Below are 25,473 nucleotides of genomic sequence, written 5' to 3'. Positions count from 1 at the left end.
GTGTTACCCAATCACAAGGGGCTCAAGGGGCTGTTAGATGTTGCCTGTGCCAACTGAGAACAAGTGACTTCTGCAGCTCCTAAAAGGGGGTTATTATTACATTTTTAATGAAGATACTAATTTCCATAATGTGATGGCCTATAAAAGGTCATCGTCAATCTGTCACAAGAATAATGAGCTAATTGCTTGAAATGACAACCTTGTCCCACTTTAAAAGTATGTTTGTGTGCTGAAAGCCTACGTTTTAAAATTATTGTGCTTTAATCACTGAATCGCTCATAAGTTATTTTTAAAAGCGAGCGAAGGCTTTGCTAGCACTTGGCATGCTCGAGTGTCTTCGTGTGTCAGCAAAAGTTGTAGAATGTCAGCGGCTAAGTTGGGAGCTGTTCCGCCTTACTTTACGGGTTTCCTTACCTTTAGCTGTGATGCAAAGCACAATTACCGTAGTTGAAAGTAAGTTTCACAGAAACCAATGGATAATAGCAGGGCAGGGTTTTAGGGATGTGCAGCCAAAGAAGTCTTAGATCAGAAATGGTTAGTGTGGTACCCTCCAGATGTTGTTGGACCTCAGCTTCCATTATCCCTGACCAGTGCCTAGGTTGCCTGGTGTGTCTGATAGGAGTTAGAATCTAACAATGTCTGGATGTCAACACATTGGCTACCCTTGCTCTAGATCAGTGATGGTCAAACTGTTAGGTTTTTCCTTTAAGACTGATGTGGTCAATGGTGCTACACAGAGATGTGTGTTTGTAACCTTGTTCTGAATGATAGCACACCTGTGAGCTTTTGCTAATTTGAATAATTGATGGTAGAGTTTGCTTACTGTAATGTGATTGGGTAACTGACTATTTTGAATTCTGTATTTAAGCAAATGGTTCATGGGTGTGGTTGTGGTGATGTATTGTGAAATGAGAGGAAAGGAGTAGAGGAGTGTGTTGTATATAATTGTAAATAAAAGCAAGCAAAGATACTGAAGACGACTTTGTTATTTCGTCGACCCTGCCGCTGTTGCCACTCAGTTGGTGCGTATTTTGCCCAACACAAACTTGGCCCTCCAGCTGTTTTGGACCTACAACTCCCATCATCCCTAGCTAACAGGACCCAGTGGTCAGGGATGGTGGGAATTGTAGTCCCAAAACAGCCGGAGGGCCAAGTTTGGCCATCACTGCTCTAGATGGACAGAGAGGAGATGGCAGACATTTAAGAAAGCTTCCTTAAATATTTTTATTGATTAAATTACAAGATGCAACAAAACACTGTCAAGAAGGATATATCATTTTACATAGAGATCCAACATAGTGTATAAAGGCCTGGGAGACCAAAATACCTAAGAACATAAGAAGAGTCCGCTGGATGAGACCAGTGGCTCATCTAGTCCAGCATCCTGTTCTCACAGTGGCCTAATAGATGCCTGTGGGAAACCAGCAAGCAGGATTCAAACACAAGAGCACTCTCCGCCTCCTGTGGTTTCCAGCAACAGCCAAACCTTTCCGTCTGGCTCTTAGTGGTGAGGCCATGCCCCTCACCGGACTTGCTTTTCACTATCCTTTGGTTTAGAGGACAACTGTCAAATGATTGCCGAAACAGGTAACACTAAACGAGGAGCCACTCCTCGCAAGTGGACAATTCCTCGGGTAATGCTGATGACCTGCAGCTTGTAGTCAGGGTGCGACACTGAAGTGCTCTACTTAAAAGCTAGATACAGAGTGCTGGATCAGTGTCTACCTTACAGACTTGTGTATCCCCTGACCACCTAGCTGTTTACTGACACACACAACCTGCCACATGTTTGGACCTCGACCTGCCTCCATACCGTACCATGCTCCCTGTATTGACCCCTGATAGTTCCTGGGTGCCGTGTCTTTGCACCCACCCAAAACAAGAAAGGGTACCTGCCTGCACTTTGAGATCCCAGTCAGAGGCTCCTCTCGGGGGTTCTCTCACTTTTTTGGCACCCACTCATGTGTTTTTCAAGCACCGGGTGACAATCTCTTCATTTTCTCATCTTTTCTCCTACCGTAGACCCAATTCCACCTTAGATCTCCAATCCTCCTTTTTGTGTGTGTGTGTGTCCTTTTCTTTTGCAAGGCTTGTGCCCTATCATTATGACTAACTTCTCTCTGCAACGAGTGGCCTTTCGTCACACAGGCAAAGTCCCATTTCCAGCTTGCTGCTATCTTTGAAAACAAGCCTGTCTGTTTTCTCAACACTGCTGGCTGGAGCCAGAGACAAATATTGATAGATAGCGGCAGTGTTTAATTTATTTCATTGTTGGAGATTGATTTCCTCCCTTGGCCTCCACCAGTATTGGCTGCCTTCCCGGAAATGTCTCTTAATTTGTTGCCTTTAAGGTGTCGCTGCCAGACTGGGTGGTGATGGTGGAATATAAAATATAAAAAATTTTTAGATGCATACTGGACATTTGACATAGAATGCTGTTCTAACTGCAGCCCATGGTAGAGGAAGGAACAGTGTTGGCTGAGATTGAAGGACAAAATACGGGGATATGCACTCTTAGCTAAGACTGAAGGAGGGATATTGATTATTAGGACCCTCTTGGTTTCTCTGCTGCAGGGCAGGTGACCATCTTCTGCTTTGACAGCAGAGCTGCCTGGCAGCGTGAGAATGATGGAGAGCCATAAAAGCAAGCAGAGGCGAGTGCACCGTCAGCTAGTCTGTAGTATATTAATGCGGACAGTGTGGTTTGAGCATCTTTGGGGGAATCCAATAATGGCTGTTCCCATCACCTCACAATCCTCAATAAGGTTGCAGACCATTTTTTGGCCCTTTGGTTGATCGGCATTGATAGCTCACTCCTAGGCTGCTATCTCACACTCCCAAGCGGAAGGGACACTTGGAGGATTGTGCAAGGAGACATTCCAAAGCACTGAAGCTCACAGTGGTGTGCCGGGCAAAGCACGCCCATCTTAATTGCAGCATGACAGCAATTCAATAGAGTCACACCCTCTTGGGCCAGAGCTGTCAGACTGGACCAGTGGCGTGCATTCATAGCATTATCTGAATAGATATATACTCATGAGTAAACCATGTTGCTTTGCTTGGGACTATCTGCTTTTGAACGGCCAGACTTGATCCACTCCCAGGCTGATCTAGGGACCGTTTTATGCCCTTTAGATTCGGCAAAGGACCAGCTACTTTTCGGTCAGAGGAAGGGAAAGTGCTCCCCTCAAAACACGGGATAATTCCGGGGGAAATGGCCAGGTTAAACATTACCTCTGATGAAGCAGGATCTTACTTACACAAATACATGCTGCAACAAGTTTTAGTTTTGAAGGTGCCTGTGCTGTCTTTCTGTTTAAAACAACAACTCAAAGCGACTTTAACCCTTTCCCTTCACATGCAGTCCTGTCTATCAACCAACAACCATAACAATTTTAAATGTTTTCTACTGCTTCTTATGTGCAAGACTAGTTTATGATCATTATTTACAACTAATGGTTTGCAGTATGTAAATATTTCACATTTATTTTATAGGTAATGAAAGCTAATGTTGAAGTACTGTATGGTGATTTGCCCTAAGTCTGCAACTGATATTTGTATGCAAACAGGGTGCCACTTACATCTCACAAAAAACTTTGACTGCTTACACATGTAAGGAATATTCACCCTTCTCAAATTCTGAGAACTGTTGTTTGTTAAGGGTGCTGGGAATTGCAGCTCTATGGTGGGCAAACTACAATTCCCAGGTTTCTAGGTGGGGTGCTTTAAAGCCTTTGTCTCTGTTATGCTTATGTTCCGCTTCCTGATTTGTTTTGTGTACAAATTTGTATTCCTGATTTACGGATAAGTTTCTCCTCCTGGTCTTGAGCATTCCTATTTCCTTCTTCCCTAAAAGTGACTGCGTACGCACCATACATTTAAAGCTCATTACTGTCTTCAAAGAATCCCGGGCGGGAACTGTAATTTGTTAACGGAATTTGCTGGGAATTGTAGCTCTGTGAAGGGGCACTACAGTTCCCAGGATTGTTTGGGGGAAGTTTCACTCTTCAAATGTGTGCTGGGCGTGCTTAATGTGGCTCTCTCAATAGTGTGCCCTTGCACTCTTTCTAGATAGCTATCTGTTAGTTCATCAGAGGAGGTTTGGAGGTCGAAACAGTTTCAGCGGAGGATGTTCCATTATGGCAAGTGGGGCACCTGCCTGCCTTCCTACTTAACAACCAGTCTAAGGGGTGGTTCTGGCTGTCAGCTTCCCCCTCCTTAGACTCAGCATTGCCCTTATAGAACTGAGCTGGGAGGTGGATGGGGAGAAAACTTGAATGGATTGGCTCTGCCTCTCATTGACTCTGGCGCCACCTACTGTTGGCCTCCCTGCCTCCCGCCCTACCAGTGCCAATGGGCACCAGCTGCTGTTGCTTTGTCTGCTAAACCCTTAGATTAGCAATTTGTAGACCAGCATCTGATCTGATAGCAACAACAGCTCTGTCCTAAGCAAATGAGTTGACTGGCTAGCTCATCTCTCTCTATATGTGTCAAGGGAAGGTTTGTTAATTCAGCTGTTCTGCTTGGTTGGTGTTTTAACCTCTATATGTGGAAGAAAATGAGGAGGAGGAGGATTTTACGCCATAGCAGACCTTGATCATTCCCCCCTCCCCATTTCCATGGAAAGAGTTGCAGAAAACAAGGAAGTGAGTAATCCACCTACCTCTTCACAGGCTTACCTAACAGCCCCAAATCCCATTATGGATAATAAATATGGATATGCTTCAAGCATACAACACTCTTCTTTTGCATTAATTCAGGGAGATCTGTTGTTCATGACATAGGTTTATGGTGGGCATATTATGGAGACTGATGCCCATCAACTTGATGATTAATTGGAATAAGGGAACACTTTTTCATACGTTCAGCTCTTTCTGTCAAGCATGCTGTGGTCATTAATTGCTTCCTATGTTTCTAGGTTTGATACTCTCATCTCACCAAAATGTCAAGGTCTCAGCAGCTGAACTGCTTGTGAAGGATGAGAGTGCAAATTATAACACGGTTCACTGCTTGTTGAGTTTACTTTAATAGCAGGTTTTCCATATGACTCAAGAGTTTTGTCATACCTCTTATTAGAGCTGTGCTTTGTTTTCATTTCATGAAGTTCCCATTTTTATTAATTGGTCAAAGGGTATCTATATCATTTAGCCATTATCAAACAAAGCAGATCTGGATCTGACTGGGACCAAGATAGGAGAATTCTAGGAGCCCCATCCTACAAATGTCAGTCTTTTCAGACCTGGGGCCTACTGTAAGGTAAAGGTAAAGGGACCCCTGACCATTAGGTCCAGTCGTGACCGACTCTGGGGTTGCGCGCTCATCTCGCATTATTGGCCAAGGGAGCCGGCGTATAGCTTCCAGGTCATGTGGCCAGCATGACAAAGCCGCTTCTGGCAAACCAGAGCAGCACATAGAAACGCCGTTTACCTTCCCGCTGTAGCAGTTCCTATTTATCTACTTGCATTTTGACGTGCTTTCGAACTGCTAGGTTGGCAGGAGCTGGGACCAAGCAACGGGAGCTCACCCCGTCTGTACCTTAAGCCTAAACCTTTCACCATCTACTTGCCTGGTGCTAATATTCTTTTTGCAACCACCTTAGGTCATTCTGCGACTCATCAATGTTTTAATCTTCTCAAGACAAAAGGGTTGAAACAAGGCGATAAGTAGCATGAAGCCTATATGGCAGGGGCTCCCAATTTGTTGTGTGCAGGGTCTCTGACATGTCTGTGGATTTGAGATTGAAGACTGGAAGCAGCACATCCATCACATTAAATATTCATACCAATTTTAAATTGTGTTTCTATTGCTTCTTTTATTTCTTATGATGCATTTTATTGTATTCTATGGAATCCAAATTTTAATGCAGCAGGGTACTATATATATGAATAAATGATGCAGTAAAAATGAAATTAAAAATCATACAGCATCTAGCGCATTGTAATTGCTACAAGAGGCAGAAAAATCACAAAGTGGTCTTTCAAGATCCTCATTGGTTTTCAAGTGGTCCATTATCAAGGCCCTCCCTCCCAGCCAAAGGAATGGGCATGGCAGATAGTTAACTCTTTATTGTCAAAGCTGGCACAGTAGTTTCTATGGCTTGCAAGCTGGATGTACAGTCACGTTATTTTTATTATCATTATTATCATCATCATCATCATTTATTATTGTCCTTCCCACACTCCTGGACATTCAAGCCTTCCACCTGCCATCTGGAGGAGGCCAGGAAAATCCTGTAGACTTCAGGTCAGACCCGGAACTCTGGCAATCCTAGGTCTGAGAGATGTAGTTGGTGGTGAAGCTGACTGCAGCCCACAACACAATGAACCTCTCTCTCACTCCCATTTACTCTTCAGCTGCTGGTTTGAGAAGCAGTGTGCATACGACATTAGCCACAATCCCCACATCTATCCCGTTTCTATCCTGCCATTTCTTATGCGTTTGTTCCCTGAACCTGATTTGAGCTGAATTTATAAAAACAGCAAGCTAGCTGCATTTTAAGCTGGTAACAGCCTCAGTGTCCGTTACCTAATTTTTTACTTGTCTTCTTCTACCACTAGCCCGGTAGCATCTTTCCTTCTCCTGCCCTGTCTGTTCCGTCGCGTGCATTGGCAACAACAAAAACACTGCTCTCTCTCTCTCTCTAATAAAAATGTGGCTCTGCATAGCTGCCTAGGGTTGCCTCGTGGTACGGACAGTCCCCTGCCTGTAGGATTTGCAGGCCTTGAGCACAATCTGCATTTATCTCTTCTTTGTCAAAGTGGGAAGTTATTTCAAAGGTGGGGAGGAAATAATCCTTGGCTGATGTGTGTTATGCTTTGCGTTACTGAGAGTGGATTAGACAGGCTGCCGTGAGTGCATTATAATCCATTGAGTGACATACTCATTACACTCCAAAGCTCTTTGGCTCATTAGTACAGATGCCTTTTTGTAACGATAATTGCAAATGAGAGAGTCTGGTTTTTAATAACTTAGGAACCACTGCCCCATACATACTGATGCAGGCAGGCAGCTGGAATGGTTTCAAAAAATATAAACTGCCATCCTATAGAGAGGTCACATTCTGCATCCAAAAGAGACAACATAGACATAAAAACCTCCTTGCCTATGAGATGGAGAAAATTATCCTCTGTTTAGCCATTACTTGCACTCAGGTTGTCCAGAGTAAAAGATCAAGCTTTCCATTTGCCCAACCCAATTAAGCTTTTTAACTTATCTATGTATGGAATAGATTCCACATCAAGCCATTAGGACAAATGCCCCCTGTAGATTTGTCCTTAATAAACTCAAGGTGGTAGCTACTTTAAATTCACAGAGCTGAATACCTGCTTTTTTTTGTTCTGTAGAGGCAGCTGCGTATGCTTGTTGATGGATTTGTAACTTTCTTTGGTACACAGGAACTTTATCCACATAAAAATGGAATGAAAAATGGTGAAATGGTTATGCATTCAGATGAGCTCTGGATCCTTAGGAGGATGCAACCTCTCACAGAAAACCTCTGAGAAAAGAAGTGATTGGCAAATCAGGTAAGGACATAATGATTTTGTTAGATATTTCACAACAGCTTTTATCAGTAATTCAAAGGTGTTAAATTTAAAAAAAAAACATGCAGTAATACCCCACAACAATTTTTCTTAAAATGCCAAGGACAGAGTTAAATCTTAGGGAAGCAACATTTGGCATATATAAGAGGCATATAACTGGAATAAATCTTTAAGTAAAAGTTTATATGTTATCCTCCAAGTCAAGCCTATGAGCTATTCCCAAGTGTATATCCTCAAGCTTACTTCTGCTTCTACTCTTTCAGGGTTGGTGTTTCCCCCCCCTCCTCTTGGGAAAAATTTCAAAGTATTGTTGTGAGTTTGGGGTGTAGGGTAGGCTATTTAATAATATAATAAAATAATAATAATAATAATAATAATTATTATTATTATTATTTATACCCCGCCCTCCCCAGTCAAAATCGGGCTCAGGGCGGCTAACACCAATAAAATTACAATAAGACATAAAAGAAAAGAAAACAACTAATTAACATACAGATTAAAATACAATATTAAAATTTAAAATGCAGCCTCATTTTAAGTAGTCCATAAATCAAAACCATGAGGGAGGAAAACACAGGGGTCAGACTGAATCCAATCCAAAGGCGAGGCAAAACAGCTCTGTCTTGCAGGCCCTGCGGAAAAATGGAAATCCCGCAGGGCCCTGGTCTCCTGTGAAAGAGCGTTCCACCAAGTCGGGGCCAGTACTGAAAAGGCCCTGGCCCTAGGCGAGACCAATCTAACCACCTTATGGCTCGGAATCTCCAGAATCTTTGAGTCCCTTCCAATTCTATGATCTCCTGATTGTTTATTGATCTATTTTATAAAAATGACATACCACTTGGTTGTAAGAAACTGTTAGAGATATAGGTTTAATATGCATAAAATGTAAAGTTTGTATGCATTGTGTTTGAAAACATTTTGCAAAGAGACATTTTCATTAGGCGGGAGGTTTCACTCTAGAAAATGAGGCAGAAAGGTTTGTATGTTTCTGTTTCAGCCTTTATGCTAATTGATGATTCACCCGGAAACAGAACTGCAGATCTCTTGCATCAGGGAAATGAGACCTGATAACTCAGTGTTTTTGTCAGCAATGGAGCCAGGAGCAGCAGAAGCTCAGTTCTGGGATGGTGAACAAGCAAGTTGCTTAGGATCTATCTCTGGGAGCCCAGAGAGGAAAGTTCTTTTAGTCCTGAACTGTATTCAAGACTAAAAAAAGACAGGACCACGTTGTTCGCTTGCTTAAGAGCAATGTGTTACTAAATATTTTGCAAACATTTATTTGTAACTGTTTTAAAACTGTTCCTCAGTAAAGCTTTGAAACTCATTCTTGTGGTGGAGAGCAAATACATTTTGACTCTCTATAAGGTCCTGACCAGAGGCTCTATTGCAGCAACTCTTAACAGAAACCTCAATACAATTTGAATGATGCCAGCGTGTCCCTTAGGCTTAAAAATCCATGGGAGCTCTCATTCAGATGAGTGGAAATATTTTTGATAATGACTTTCACTTGAGAAATTCAGGGCTGTCAAGCACAGAGAAAGAGGAAAAAGTCCTGTTGTCAGTGTAAAAGTCTTTGAGAAAATCTGGGGGGATAGAAATGGCTTCTGAGCTAATTGTGTGTGAGTGTAAAGCAATAGTCTGAGTTAAGAGAAAATTGATTGGGGTCATTCGTAGCTGGTGGATCCCAGTTGACCTCAATCAGCATAAAAGCCCAGGGCTTTAGCTGGAAAATTGTACTGAAAACTTTTTAAGAAGGAAGGCAGGCTGGTGGGTCCCTCACTAGGAAGAAAACAGTGAGAAACAAAAGGACTGACAGGATGGACTTAAAAGTCAAGTGAAGCCTTTCCTGGCTTAGAGATCCAGAGAAGGGAAAAGTTTGAAGGGCTTGATCAGTTAAAGGCACAGGAACAAGGAAATAAGTAAAAGCTAGCTACTCTAGTAGGACGCAGGTGGCGCTGTGGGTTAAACCACTGAGCCTAGGGCTTGCAGATCAGAAGGCCGGTGGTTCGAATCCCGGCGATGGGGTGAGTTTCCGTTGCTCGGTCCCAGCTCCTGCCAACCTAGCAGTTTGAAAGCACGTCAAAGTGCAAGTAGATAAATGGGTACTGCTACAGCGGGAAGGTAAACAGCGTTTCCGTGTGCTGCTCTGGTTTGCCAGAAGTGGGTTTGTCATGCTGGCCACATGACCTGGAAGCTGTATGCCGGCTCCCTCGGCCAATAACGTGAGATGAGCGCCACAACCCCAGAGTTGGTCACGACTGGACCTAATGGTCAGGGGTCCCTTTACCTTTACCTAGCTACTCTGGTGTGTGGGAAATGGCCCAGTAGAGGGGTGGACATTTGGCAAGGAAGCAAGTTTAACTAATGGCTGGATTTGTTTGCTGGGTGTCTGCATGTCTTCTCATTAGTGTTTGTTCATCCCACACATTTCAGCGCATTTCCTCCTGGACTAACCAAACTGTAAACAGGTTGCCCTTGAACCCCTACCTCCCAAAAAAGTCTGGACTGGAGGTTCCCAGATAGTTTGCTACCAGGGCTGCCCTTGTTACTAGCAGTGTGAAATGTCCTGGTTTCTTAAACCATCAGCTCCCACTGAGAAAACATCTACCAGCCTTTAGCCAGCAAAGTGCCTGGCAAAAGAAATGGCAGGAATCGGGCTCTCACAGAGGTCCAGCGACTTCCAGCTTTTGAGGCCCCTGGCCATAACAGCAATTTAAAATGATAACCTGAGAAAACAAGGCAATCTAGATCACTTAACAAAATAAGTTTGTGTTTTACCCAATTGTATCTCTTCACTGCTTAAGATTTGCAGACATTTTGGTCTAATGTGCAGCATTACACATCTTTAGTTGCCAGGCAAAGACATTCCTTTTTAAATAAGGCCTTTGGCTTTTAACTATCCGTTGCATGGGAGGCAAAATATTCCTGCTTTGCATGGGGTTGGACTTGATGACCTTCATGGTCCCTTCCAGCTCCACAATTTATGATTCTCTGGTGCTGACCTTTAAAGCCCTAAATGACATCGGCCCTGTGTGCCTGAAGGAGTGTCTCCACTCCCATCGTTCAGCCTGGACACTGAGTTCCAGCTCCGAGGGCCTTCTGGCAGTTCCCTCAATGCAATAAGTAAAATTACAGGGAACCAGGCAAAGGACCTTCTTGGTAGTGGCACCCATCCAATGGAATGCCTTCCCTTCAGATGTAAAGGAAATAAACAACTATCTGACTTTTAGAAGACATCTGAAGGCAGCCCTGTTTAGGGAAGTTTTCAATGTTTGGTGTTTTATTATGCTTTTAGATTTATTGGAAGCCACCCAGAGTGGCTGGGGCAACCCAGTCACATGGGAGGGGTACAAATAATAAAATTAGGGCTGAGTGAGGATTTGAACCCAGGGTTTCCCGGTCGTGCATTTCAGCGCTCTGTTGCAATATTTCTCGTAACAGCATAATTTCTGGCGTTGTTCCCAGAAGTGAAGTAATCCAAATGAGATTTAGGAGATGGGCTTGAATTCTTTCTGGTATGCAGTACAACCAGATATTAGCGATAGCTCTTGCACCTGACTTCAGCCCTAGGCTGAAGCTTGGCTGCTGTCAATAATATATGTAGGTGCAGCTGATTGAAATCCTGCTTACGGAGTCAGATCCAGCTCTTTATCTTTTGGCTGGGTCTGTTCTGATAACAGGGCTGGGGGAGAAAATCATTAAAGCATTAAGATGACAGATTACAAAAGGGGAGCACGGCAGATCACCCAGAAGGTGCCTTTTGATGGCTGTTGCATTTTTTTGCAGCAGGAAGGCACTCACTTGAGTTCTTTATTGCTCTTTTCATTGCATCATCATTGGTTCTAGCTGAATAGAAACTACAACGCTTAAAATTGTCCACTGTGATATGTAAATGTATTACTCAGAGACTTGAAGGTAGAGTTCATGCTTTTTATGTTGGGCAGTTTTACTTTCACAAAGAAATGAGGGGAAAAAATATAATAGGAAAGTAAGTTTTTTCTATCTAGCTCTGGTCACTTTTCATTTTTCCCTCCCAGGAAAATATCACCACTAGGTAAGAAATCATGGCATCATTTCCATGGTTACCCCCCTCTCATGAATACATCCTGACAAGGTGGATAAAGGAATGTCTAGCATTGAATAACCAGAGTTTCTTCCTTTCTTCTCATTCCCCCCCATTGAGTAAAACATTAAGTAACAACAGCAAATAGTAAATAAAATCTAATTTTCTCCCCTCCTTAAAGTTACTTTAGAATGGAAAAGACAACCTGCTTGCTTAGAAAAAGTTGTTACTGCTTCTTCTCCCTTCCCCTCAGGACAAGATGGTTCTTACTGGTTCCATATATTGCTATTACTTCCCTTGATCTAGATGCTATACTCCTATTGATGCAGCCCAAAGCCAATGCAATTCAGGGCTTCATCAATAGGAGTATAGCATCTAGATCAAGGGCAGTAATAGTACCACTGTATTCTGCTCTGGTCAGACCTCACCTGGAGTACTGTCCAGTTCTGGGCACCACAGTTCGAGAAGGATACAGACAAGCTGGAACGTGTCCAGAGGAGGGCAACCAAAATGGTCAAAGGTCTGGAATCGATGCCTTATGAGGAACGGCTTAGGGTGCTGGGCATGTTTAGCCTGGAGAAGAGAAGGTTAAGGGGTGATATGATAGCCATGTTCAAATATATAAAAGGATATCATATAGAGGAGGGAGCAAGGTTGTTTTCTGCTGCTCCAGAGAAGCGGACACGGAGCAATGGATTCAAACTACAAGAAAGAAGATTCCACCTAAACATTAGGAAGAACTTCCTGACAGTAAGAGCTGTTCGACAGTGGAATTGAGTGTGGAATTCGCCAAGGAGTGTGGTGGAGTCTCCTTTGGAGGTCTTTAAGCAGAGGCTTGACAGCCATCTGTAAGGAATGCTTTGATGGTGTTTCCTGCTTGGCAGGGGGTTGGACTGGATGGCCCTTGTGGTGTCTTCCAACTCTATGATTCTATATACAAATGCATACTGTTCGGATATTTTGATTTTGCTATATGTTCAATAAAGTCAAACCAAACAGTATAAAACCTGTCCTTTTAAAATGTATTTGTCGCCTAACAGACTAAGCAACCTGGAGATACTACTTGTGTTGAGAAGAATCCTCCCCTCTCTTACCCAACTTGACAGCAGGTGCCTTTGATACCCTACACAATCCCCCACACCCCAATTTATTCAGTGGAAGGGGACTTGTAGGAGCTGGGTTTGGGAGAAGGCATTATTGAACAAAGGAACTGCGCTTCCAGCTCAATAAGCAACATTAATGCCTTTGCAGATTTGCAAGTGATTATTAACTTGTCGCATGCCATCAACCTCACCTTTGTGTTCATAATGTAAAACGGAATTCTTTTATGTACATTGCTCAGCCTCTTGGTGCACAGACGCAACCCCAAACCCTTATCTTGATGACTCTTCAATCTTCACATCGCTTCAACAAAGCGGGCTGGAGGACGTGAATGAATTAAAAAGCCTTTATATAAAGACATTCATTCTCCAGGATGATAAACAAGCCAGCCATAAATAGGCTTCAAGGACCATAACTCTTCTGGCTTTATTGGCCTTGTTTGTGATAAGTGTTGTTCATTTATTCATTACTGAAATTAAATGGTGAAAAGGATTAGTTGATTGCCCAGCTGATTGGAATATAAATGCTGTTCAAATACACTGACACTTGCCAAGATGTTATAATTTGCCCAGAGCAGCTGAGAAGATACCGGTACCACAGGGGTGCCAATCCTATATAATAAAGTCCCTGTGTCTCTGCGTCCAGTATTCCCTGTGTCCCTGGGTTTGCGCTAATGTGCATGTGCCCCACGGACACAGGGATTGGACACAGAGACACTTTGGAGAGGGGAGCTCGGCCCGGCAGGGAGACAAGCCAGGCTGAGGCGGCGAGGCGGGCACGAGGGCCGCCCCTCCAGCTGGCCGCTCCCCTTCAATCCCCTCATAGCCGGAGCGGCCGCCTCAAGCTCCAGGCTCCTTCCTCCTCCTCCTCCAGCAGCAGGAGCGCGACCTCTCTGGGCGGGACAATGGCGGGACCCCCTCCTCCCACCTCCCGGCAGCACCGGCCGCCCCTTGCGGCTCCTCACGGGCGCACCTCGCCCTCACGCGGGATCGATCCCCTGCCTCTCAGAAACACCCCTCGCTAGGAAAGCTCCCCCAGTTTCCCTCAGGAAGCTGCCCCGACTGCCCCAGGGTATGCTGGAGTAGCACGATGGGCGCCCACTGCTTCCGGGCCCAGGCAAACCCCTTACCAGCTGGAGGAGCAGGCCCCAAAGGGCAGCCCCCATCCTCCTTCTTCAACTCCTTGCCGCCGCTGGAAACAGGTCTTCTTCCCTCGCAATACCTTCTGGCCGTTCTCCCCTGCGCCTCTCTTTCTCTTAACTCACAAACCGACCCAAACAAAATCATGCCCCGGTTTCTCTCGCCGGCCGGCCGCCTCTTCACTGGCGAGCTCCTCCGCTTCTCCTTTCATTTCGCCCGGCCGTCTTGAAGCAGCGAGTCCCAACGGGTCGCCTTTTTCTGGGTGGGATTTTGCTGTGGGGAGAGGCGGCCCGCGCGGAGCGCCTGAGGGGAAATGTCTCCAAGGTCTCTCTCGGGCAGCCCTCAAGACCTTTGAGCACCACAGGGAAAAGAGACCCCGGGGGTTGGGGGCTGTTGGGTAGGGAAATGGGGTGAGTTTGAGCGGCCGACGGTTCTCTGAGCATATTCAGAATTCCTCGCAGGGTTCCTGCGCCTGCCGAGACACACGCTCTAGCACCCGTTATTTTAACGGGCTTCAAGATACTAGTAGCAGAATAAACTGTTGTGGGTTTTAAACATTTTCTTTCATTGGTTTTGTGGTGGAAGTGATCCTTTGCTATCTAAAGAGAGAAATGCTATGAGGAAAAGTTTGGTTGGAGGCCCTTGCCCACAACTCTTGAAGCCTAGTGGTTGCCAAAGGGGTTGTGGTCCTCAAAAGAATGTTGTACACTTGTTCAGAGAGGCAGTGTTATTTCCAGGCTGCTACATGTGCCAGTACAAATAGTACTGAGTTTTTGCCATGCACTATTGCTAGTACATACCTGTGGTACTTAAAATCTTGTGCTGGCAGCCCATATGCTACTGAGCCTAGTTCAAAGTTCTTGTATTAATTTACAATGTCCTTAATGACTTGAGTCGATGCCTGATTCCTTATATCCCTGTCCAATCACTGAGGTATTTGTTAGTGGCCCCCGATAGCCAAGATGTAAATATCATATTGCAAAGGAGCCATGTTCAGCATGTGTTCAGTATTGTAGGGTCAATTTTCTGGAACTCCCAGCTGATATCAGAACCCCTCCCTACTGTTGTGTATTGAGTCAAAGGATTTTATCTCTGTATTATTATTGTCTGTATTTGCATTAGGATAAAGTAACTGCCTTTTGGTTCCAGAGGGTACAGCTACTATTGGTTCATTTAAGCTGCTGTATTTGGATCCTCTGTCTTATTGGTTCCCTCCAAAAGGCAGCACTGTGATTGCCTGATATTGTTCCCTCCAAAATGTATCCCCTTCTAGCTAGTTCCCTGTCCCTATAAATGTAGCCTTCCTGCCCTCACAGTCAGTCTTGTTCACTTTAATAAAGAGCTGTTACTAAAGAACCGTCTCCAGCATGTTTTGTCAAGAGAGCTGAAATCACAAACCCCACGTCACAACACCTACAAAACTTCCAGCACCTGCTGAAGACCCTATTTATATATATGGCATTTAAACCAAATTTTTAATTTTATAGTTGGTGTGCAACTATAGTGCAGCCAAATTTGCAGTTGGAAAGTAAGCACACAACAACACGAGTTCAACAGTAGACTTAAGTCACAGGCACCAATATTGGCCTATAAAGCTATAAGAACCAGCTTACATACAACATACACACACACACAGCAACACTGGGCTCGAGATAATTTTTTAACGGCAGGCAAGAAAGGAGGGGAGAGTTATATCCCTGTAAGTTAAAACACATGCAATGAAACAGTGTGATGGCCTTGTCCCCGACTCACTTTGGCTCTGTTTACATCACCAGTTTATAATGCAGTGAGGTTGTTCCTACCCACCCACCCCCAATGCACTTCAGATCACATTTACATGACATTTTACATGTCAGAACGGGTTGAAAATGTTTCTAATTTGGCTGCTGTCCACACAAGTAGGTGGGAAAGATGTCTTCGTATGGCTTAGATTTTTGAATTGGACCGAAGGTGGTTTCCGGGGGAAATGCATTAAAGCACAGCGTTTCTCAAGATGTGGTTTGTGGCTAATGTTGTCACAGCAGCTTCACAAACCAGCAGTGGGAGTGCACTGGATGCAAAGTAATCAGGAGTGTGTCCGCAATGCTGATTTGGAGGCATGCTAATTGGCATTTGGTTTGCGTAATAAGGGATCATTCAACATACCCGGTAGCAGAATTGCCATACAAGGGAGGGGTTCACCCCTCTCACACACATTTTCAATAAAGATTTATATGTGACCACTGGTTTAGTATAGCAATTTTAGTACAGGACCAGGGAAAAATGCAAATTCTAAAGAAACCTAGAATAAAATATGTCTGTGATACTGCTAAGGAGTTATACAAATGCGTATTTTAACTCCCCAGATCTTCAACCTTTCCCCACCCCCAATGATATTTCAGAGGTTGCCCAGTCCAGAATTCAGTTGGTCTCCATAAGAGTTGTACAGTACTGTATTCCTCTAAGGGCCCTTCCAAATGTCCTGTTGTTGTGATACATTTTAATATTGTGTGATTCATTATTAGCTGCTCTGTGTTTGAAAATTCTGCAGGAAATAAGTTTTTGAAGTAAGAACTCTGTGGCCCTAAAATTAATATTTGCATGCCAATTCCCCATTTCTCACCTGTCTGTGATAGTAACCCGTGCAGCTTAGTTGCATTTGAAATACGTTTGATACCTACTCATGATAAGGTTGCAAGCGTTTTTGAAATGTAGCCTATGTATGTAATGTGATACATGGCGTTATGTACACACGTACACCCACCTTCACGTATCAAATAACTGTGATCCGCGTTATGTATTCGGTTGGGTTTCATGGTACTGTAGTTTGGCAAATGACGCTGCAGTTCGTACCTTTGAACTCCAGGCGGCGCTACAGGGCCGCTACTGGCGGTGGAATTGGAGCAGCTTTTCCCAACGGCGCTTTCTAGACATAGGAAAACAGAAGAGTCGCTTCCGTTCAACTACAGTGTTTCCGTATCTGCGCGTGCGCAGCAAGCTTTTCTCGTTCCGGTCTAGTTTTTTTTCTCTCTCTCGTGAGAACGGACGAAACCTGACAGGACGTCCCGCCTTCCGCTTCCCTTTCCGGCCGCCGTGTCCCTCTCTCTTTAACTCCGGCAAAGGGGACGGACGGACGCGCCGCAGCCATGGCGCTCTACAACTTCAAGAAAATCATGGTGGTCCCGTCTGCCAAGGTAAAAGGAGGACGGCTCCCTCTTTCGGAATTCCTTCCGACCGGCGCGCGGGGGCTTCCGAGTGCGACTGCGCCGTTTCTGTGGCATCACGGCGGCGCCGGGTTAGCGCGTGGCGCCGGGGGGGGGGGGAGGGAAAAGCCATGTGCCGAAGAAGGCGGAGACCACATGACGAGCCTGGCCATTCATTGGCTCTCTCCTCCACGTGGCTCGCGGCTGTGCTACCCAGCAGAAGGAAGTTCAAGGGGTGCCTTCTCTCCAGTGTGTGGTTGGGGGAGAGGAGAGAGCTGTTCCGGATTTACGTACAGTATAATCAAGCTATAGTTTAGGGCCCCACTTTGTTGGGGGCCCCCAAAAAAAATTAAAGGGGAAAAAAACCTGGATGTACATTTCCAAAATACTGTATAAGATAAAAACCAAATAAAATAAAATCTACATACAGCAACAGTGTTTTGTGCTGTGTAGGCTCCCATGATGCAAGTAATGGGCCCCGTCTGCTAGCTTGCTCCCTAAAATATCGCTGGTTTCCTCATTTCGATATCAATTACTCGATAAAATACATATTTTGTTATTAGCAAATGGCTTTAGATACCTATTAGGTCCCTAAATTACCATATAGCATATATTCAACACAAAAAACAGCAACAATTTGTTGTTGACAAAGGACAGCTGGACATATAAAGGGCCCCATTACCCTTTAGGGCCTCATCAAACCTAAATCCGGCCCTGGGTGCCAGGGAGGGGTAAGAATAGGTAGCGATCCTATTCTTCTCTCCGTGCCTCCTCAAAAACACATGACCCTAATAGTGACACTTTTATTTATGTATTAAGTTTGTTGCAGAATCGTAGATTTTGGAAGGGGTACCTCCAAGGGTCATCTAGTCCAACCCCCCGCCATGCAGGAATCTCAATGCAGAATCCTTGTCAGACGCTTTAATCTTGCGACCTAACAACCAGTCAAATAGGCAGCAAACCCCATGTTAAAACTGAAAGGGAAGAGAAGCGCATAGAAAACTTCCCACCCGCTACTTCTAAAAGGCTGCAGATAGTTAAAGGCCTTCTTTCAGAGGAATGGTTTTGCCCGGAGCCCCTCGATTATTTATGTGTTTTTTGTTCCTAAGGTGCTAAGCAAGGAACCAGGGGTCCTTGGGCCCTCAGAATGCTTCTGAATCACAACTCCCATGAGTGTGGCCAGCAGTGAAGGGGGACGGGCAGGAGTCATACCGGTAGTTCAGTGATGTCTGGGTGGGCCAGAGATTCCTCACACCTGCGGCTGTTAAGACAGAAGCACAACAACAAAAACGGGCAAATAAGCAAATGAAAGCATGCATAATGGCTAAAAGCTGCATTCAAACAGACATTTAAATAAAATTGCTATTGTTTTTAAAAAGGCTGACGTTTTTTTTTTAAAAAAATTAAGTTTGGAGAAAGAACTGTCTTTCTTTTTGGCCTGGTACTTAAGTGACAGCAGAGGGCTTTCCAGACATGTTTCTGTGGGGGTCGTGCTCAAAGGGAGCCACCATTGAGAAGGGCTTCTTTTGATCATCACTTGCTGGTGCTTCAGATGACAGTCTTGGATGAATGTGGCAGGTGCGTCCTCACTGTGAATTGGTGAAGTCTCCTCCCTTTCCTGGGCAACCTCTCCATGTGTGCAGAAGACTCCAGCTGTCTTAATATAGCACCACTCCCTATCTTCACCCCCACAGAATATTTGTTGTAGGTGGTGCCTTTCTTTCTTTCTTTTTTGGCACCTCTATTCTCAGCTTATTTGCTCTTCTTCCAATATTGTTTTGCCCAATACAAATGGCTTTCCTTCCTCCCACTAGAAACGAGTGATGAGAGAATAGTCCTATACTGCTAGCGGCTCCTTTTTGTACAAGGTGATGCTTATCTGAATTACTCTCGTAACATTCCGTGAGAGAAATTAAACTGTATGGACGTTTCTGTGTTGGTTCACATCCATGGTTCTTAGAAGTGAAACGAGGGCTCTGTTCTGGAGGTGGAAGCTACAGGCTCAGTTCTTGATGTGCTTTCAGTTTCTGATAAATTCTCCCAGTCAATGGATAGTACCGGCAGGTCATTGTGTGTCCTTAAATGGTTTTGGTAGACTGTGCTAGGAGCCTGAAGCACAGCACCCTTTCCTTTGCTTGTCCCCAGGCCTAGCAGAGAAGCAAGCATCACCATCCAGGTGATCTGTCTTTATTTTTCTTAGATGTTGCATCAGGTTTTTTGGTACATTTTACCCTCCCAAGATCCTAGATGGCAGATTTGCTGTGGTTCTTTTTAAGGAGCCTTTAAGGAACATGCGAGAGCTTGAAACAGTCTCTCATGTATTTTTCTATTGTAGATTTTATTAAGGAATTGAAGAACACATAAATTTATCCCCAGACAGTTTCCTGGTCTGTCTTTCAAAACTTTTTTGAGCATTTTTCTTGAGGGGTCTAATAAATCTGTTGCAAAACAGGCAACAATATATCTGGATGTTGTAATATATCTCAAACCTGCTTTGATTGTTAGATCTTAACTTGTCCCCCTTTACTAACTGGTTCTTCCGGATTTCCTTATATTTTGTACTTCCTTTAATGGCTGGTTGACTGTAACAAATACTTGATTGATTGATGTTGACACTTTATATTGAAATAAGTTATGATGGAAATTAATGGAACTTTGACGCATGTGTGCTTAAGAACAGAGAGCAAGTCTGTTAGGGCAATGAAGGGGTTTGGGGTGGATTTTTAAGCACAATCAATACCAGTAAAAATTATGTGAAATTGCTGTTCTTTTAACGATGGGTTGAAACATTTTGTTCAGAGGCAAGCAGGCAATGAATGCATGTCTCATGATCCCTAGTCTTAAGGGCTTTCCAGAGTGCTTTGCCCTGTTGCAGCACACTTGAACGAACTCTTCCTTTCTGCTTTCAACTACAGATGTGAGTTTTTGACTCTTGTTTTATTGTGACGTTTGGTGACTTTGAAAACATTAAACACATCTTCTTCCTTGCCGTTTGTTCTTTAACTGCAGGACTTCATAGACCTGACGTTATCCAAGACGCAGCGGAAGACTCCCACAGTAATTCATAAGCATTACCAGATTCACCGCATTCGTCATTTTTACATGAGAAAAGTAAAATATACCCAACAAAATTACCACGACAGGCTCACCCAAATCATCATGGATTTCCCAAAACTAGATGTAAGTGGTTTTGGCAAGAGGCAGTTGAACACAAAAAGTTATTCTAAGCCCAGTGTTATACTCTCCGCATGACACATGCAAAAAACTTGCAAAAATCTTTCTTTTGGGTAAACTATATCTGGTTTCTTAGAGAAAGGTTATGTGCTTCTAGTTCTTTCTTTTACATTATTATAAATTGGTCTGTAAAGCCCTAAATGGTTTGGGGACCAGTTATCTTGGGGAATGCCTGCAGTATCCTGCCAATAAGGTGAGTTCTGCTGGCATGTCTCTCTTGACCACACCCTCCCATCAGAGGTCAGAGAGATAAATGACTACCTGACATTTAGAAAATACCTAAAGGCAGTCCTGTTTAGGGAAGTTTTTAATCTGTGATATTTGATGTATTTTAAGGTTTGTTGGAAGCCGCCCAGAGTGGCAGGGGAAGCCCAGCCAGATGAGCGGGTTATAAATAAATTATTATTATTTATTATTATTATTAAGTCTGGATTCCTGGAACTTGGTATAGGGCTTTCTCAATAGCTGCCCCTCCAGTTGTGAAATTCTCTTCCCCTGTAGCTTAGAGTGGCACTGGCATTAATGAGCTTTTAGTGCCAAGTGAAAATCTTCCCCTTTTGTCTTGCTCCCACATGCTGACATTTTTATAACAGATGGGGAACACTTGCATCAGCTTTAGTCTGGGTTTGCTGGATTTGTTTTTTGTTTTATGAAACTGATGTAACACATATGCTGTGGCTTGCCCTGTGACAGCTATGGGTGGAGTTTGGCTATCGATCCCCGAAACAATGTAGCATATGTTGATAAAGTACAGTATGGACAAAGTTATTTATTTAGGATACATAAAAGTCACCTTCCTCTGGGAAAGTTCAGGGCGGTGTACTGTACAGGGCGAGTCTTTTAAAAGAGGCCCCTTGGAACATGTGTACTCTGTATCCAAGGGGCCTCCTTTAAAGGACTCACCCTGCACAACAGACATTAAAAACATGATATGTCTGTTAAGCTTATTTTACTATGATTTGCTGCTTATTGAGAAGGAGAGAGCCATGTAGGATTTTGGATAGTGTTCTGTGAAAATATATGCACAATTTGTTTGAGTCGTTCTGGCAAAATGAATAATCATATGCTTTAAAGACTGTATTATACAGTAGACAAGATGTTGCCTGCTGATACAGCTTAAGTAGATCATGGAGTGTGCAAGTTTATAATTCTGTAGAATTTATTGCTCCTTGGCTCCTGAAAGCTTGCATACTCCTACATCGACCTGGGCCGAGCTAATGAATGCTGTTTTAATTTGTCCCACTTTTTTAACAGCTGCTGTTTCTAACACGGTCAATAGTGTAGCATAGTTCCGTTTCTTCTTAGAGTTGCATCATTCTAGTTGCTTTTTATGCAAAGAGAAGGCTAGGTTGAGCAAGAAAGAGTTTGCTAAAGAGAGTAAATGTTTTTTCTTTGCAGTGCATTATGGATGCGGAACCTGTTCTCCATTTTTGCCTGGGTCTGTGCTCTCTATGGTCATCAAACAGATACAAAAACCGTAACCTAGGATTAAATGAGCTCCACAGACTCATATAAGAAGCTTGTGTTAGCCTTGTTCAGGGTTTCCCAAGCTTTTATCTCCAGCTATTTTTGGACTACAACTCCCATCATCCCTAGGTGGCTGGACCCAGTGGTTAGGGATGATGGGAACTGTAGTAAAAAGAAAAAAGTTGGAGGCCCAAGTTTGGGAAACCCTGGCCTAGTTGAATTGTGTGACATTCTTATTCTGAGCAGGTTATTCTTTCTCTTGAGCTGTGTACACACTCCTGTTTGCTCCTGTCTGCATTGAGTGTACTTTTCCACTCCTGGTTTGGGAAGTGGTGTACAGAAGACATTAGCCTCAGTCCATATATATCTTGTTATTTCTTTGTTTTTAATGCATTTTGCCTTAAAACCAGCTTTGATCTGAATTATAGAAAAGAACAACCTAGCTGTGTTTAAGACTTGTAATGTGTACACAGCCTTGTTATTAAGTTTTTCTTCCATCCTTTAACCTGATGGTTCCCAGTGCATAGCTGCCAAGTTTTCCCTTTTCTCGCGAGGAAGCCTATTCAGCATAAGGGAAAATCCCTTAAAAAAAGGGATAACTTGGCAGCTCTGGTTCCCAGGGAACTCAACAATATATTAAGTACCCAAACCAATACAAGAGCCATAAAACCATTATGAAAACCAAACATAAAGCAAGAAATCAGTAATTCAGACAACATCGCAGCAGTTTTCATTTTACATCAGCCCAAATGATTAGCCTAGGGAAATAAATGCACCTTAATCTGGTGCATAAGAACAGATAGTGGAGGAGGCAGCAGTATCTTTGTGACAGCGGTGGGGGTCTTTTTATGGTCATCTGACATTATATTGATGTTGGATGATTGTCAGATGGATAGCCACACAGCAGGTGAATGTGGTTGAGGAAAACTGCCGTGTGATTCCCTACTCCTGCCCTATTGGAAGGAACCTCCATATCTAGGGTGCCACAACAGAGAAGGCCCTGTTCTGCATTGTTGCACCACAAACAATGGATGTAAACAGAAATAGGAGCGGGCTGCTCCTGGATTTATGCTGCATCATAGAATGCTTTTTTGAACTTTCTCCTAGTTTCAAAATCAGTTTACTGTGTGGCCTAAAATTCCCCTGAGCTTGCGGAAGTAGTCAGCCCTCTGAACCTTGGCTGTGCTACTTAGCAAAGGTCAAACCGCTAAGAAGTTTGCATATTGACATAAGTTTTGTTCTTTTTTTTCCTTCCAGGACATCCATCCATTTTATGCAGATTTGATGAACGTTCTATATGACAAAGATCATTACAAGTTGGCTTTGGGGCAAATTAACATTGCAAAAAATCTGATTGACAAGTAAGAGCTTAATATTTAGTTGTTGTCCATGTTTCAAAAAACATTTCTGTTGTTTGGATCACTGTAACACATACACACACATTTTGTTTGGAAAAGGCTTCCTATTCTCTGCTTGCAGTTCCTCCTTATAAAGCCATGCCTTTGAAACATGAAGGAATGCCTGCATATTCCTTGAGACTTACCCTTTCATTCCCCCCTTTCAAATGCTGCAGTTCTGTGCTCAGTTATTAGGATGGTGGAGAGGGCAACGAGTTTCTAGTGGCCTCAATACAGGTTTGACTTCTGTTTTTGAAATACAGTGTTGCCAAAGATTATGTACGGCTGATGAAATATGGAGATTCCCTTTACCGATGCAAGCAGCTGAAGCGGGCTGCTCTGGGACGGATGTGTACAATCATCAAAAGACAGAAGCAGAGCCTGGAGTACTTAGAACAAGGTGGAGTATATCAGGGGTGATAGCAGAACAGATACCACCCTTTATTGCGATACCACCCTTCAGTCAATAAGTTCATACCGGCCTCTCAGGGTTCTTGTCCCAACTTTACCTTCACAACCGCCCTGTGAGGCTGAAAAAGTGACTGGCTGAAGATCACCCAACGAGTGCCATGGCTGAGTGATGGATCTATTACTCTTCTGGCAGCAATAACAATTGCAGCACTTTGGCTGTCATTAGACAGTGAACTTTAGTAAAAGTTAATCTGCCAGAAATGGGCCCATTCAATAATATCCCTGGCCAATCTTCCATGTTCAGCCAGAGAAAGAATATGAGACTCGCCTTGCTTCTACAAGAAGTAGGTAGCCTGGTATGTCTTCATTTAAGGGGTGGAACTTTTTGCCAATTAATATTAAGCAAGAGCTGTTAGTACTTTGGGCGAGCTCAAGGCTTTCCAACTGCAATGAAAATCCCCTCCTCCTCCATTTCCTGCCTGCCCCTGTCCCCTCCCCTAAACTCTTCTGGAATGCCCCAGCACAGATTTACGGAACATTCAAAGAGAGGGCAGGGAATTTCTGTTGCACAATTGGACTGCTTTGTGGATACTGCCCTTCGTTCAAAATGCCTGCTTAGGACTCTTCTGCTTACACTGGGCCTATCAGATGTGTAGCTCAGCCATTGGTAATTGTGTATCAGTGCCCGGATGCTAAGTATTTTTAGACTTCAACAAATGAAAGATTGTCTTTATTTTTTACAGTGCGTCAGCATTTATCTCGGTTGCCAACCATCGACCCTAACACACGGACTCTCTTACTGTGTGGTTACCCGAATGTTGGGAAATCCAGCTTTATAAACAAGGTTTGTGGATATTTGTATGGCTTCGGAGCCAAAGGAAAGTACTGTGCACTCTTGAGCTACTTTTTTTACTCGGAAGTAAATCCCATTGAGTTGCATGCTCCCTAGTAAATGTGTTTAGGATGTAAGTCTTAGTTGAGTTTATATTCAACTAGGGATGTACAGGTGGTGCTATGGGTTAAACCACAGAGCCTAGGCTAGGGCTTGCTGATCAGAAGGTCGGCGGTTCGAATCCCCACGATGGGGTGAGCTCCCGTTGCTCGGTCCCAGCTCCTGCCAACCTAGCAGTTCGAAAGCACCTCAAAGTGGAAGTAGATAAATAGGTACTGCTCCAAGCGGGAAGCTAAACGGCGTTTCCGTGTGCTGCTCTGGTTCGCCAGAAGCGGCTTTGTCATGCTGGCCACATGACCGGGATGCTGTACGCCGGCTCCCTTGGCCAATAATGCAAGATGAGAGCCGCTACCCCAGTCAGTCACGACTGGACCTAATGGTCAGGGGTCCCTTTACCTTTAGGGATGTACTGCCTCTTAATGAGTGAATAGATATTTTAAATATTTGAGCAGATAAAGTGCCATATTCCCTTTTAAAGGCTGCAATATCAGCAGTGGGCATGGCCAGGGCCAGATCAACAGGCGTTACAGAAGACTGCATTCAAGCTATGCAAAACTCAGAGGTTTCCATGCACAATCTCTCCATCCGGGCACAAGTGCAATAGCACTCTGCACGCCTGTGATTCCCAGGATGTATTCAGAGTACAATGTCTTTGACAGTGGAGGTAGAACACAACTATGGTGGATGGTAACCATTGATAGTCTTGTCTTCCATGAATTTGTTGGTGGCCATCACAGTCTCCTGTGGGAGCATTTTCCATATTTTAACTATGTAGTGCATGAAGGACACATTCCAGCCTTGAGTATGGGGTAGGACCAGGGAAGAGGGTGGCCTGGGGAGAACCCCAGGGGCTGGATAGAGAAACCTGGAGCTTGGAAGTTCCACCCCAAGTGCTAAATGGAAGATACTTGGTTTTACATATTTTGAGTTCCAGAACAGAAAATATCTTCTCTCTCCTACCCCACGCCTAAATAAGTATGCTCTAG

At 43.9% G+C, this 25,473-nt stretch overlaps 1 protein-coding gene across 5 annotated transcripts in view; it reads left to right on the top strand.

Moving 5' to 3' along the window:
- The window catches only part of GTPBP4 (GTP binding protein 4), a 51,825-nt gene that overhangs the window by 17,160 nt on the left and 9,192 nt on the right, over nucleotides 1-25,473 (top strand). For 4 of the 5 annotated variants that reach the window (XM_088653740.1, XM_088653741.1, XM_088653742.1 and 1 more), the window contains exons 2-6: nucleotides 7,395-7,523; nucleotides 20,036-20,206; nucleotides 22,985-23,088; nucleotides 23,388-23,524; nucleotides 24,279-24,379. In XM_088653740.1, coding sequence (XP_088509866.1) covers nucleotides 20,129-20,206; nucleotides 22,985-23,088; nucleotides 23,388-23,524; nucleotides 24,279-24,379 — 420 coding nt within the window. In that variant the 5' untranslated portion in view covers nucleotides 7,395-7,523; nucleotides 20,036-20,128. Of the gene's footprint in view, nucleotides 1-7,394; nucleotides 7,524-16,926; nucleotides 17,018-20,035; nucleotides 20,207-22,984; nucleotides 23,089-23,387; nucleotides 23,525-24,278; nucleotides 24,380-25,473 lie in introns of those variants that run through there. The other variant, XM_035129389.3, reaches the window with a different exon arrangement.

Source organism: Zootoca vivipara, chromosome 11 (genome assembly GCF_965207765.1).
Source record: "Zootoca vivipara chromosome 11, rZooViv2.hap1.1, whole genome shotgun sequence".
NCBI lineage: Eukaryota > Metazoa > Chordata > Lepidosauria > Squamata > Lacertidae > Zootoca > Zootoca vivipara.
Note: the sequence above shows the minus strand (reverse complement) of the source record. Positions and strands in the feature narration are given on the sequence as shown.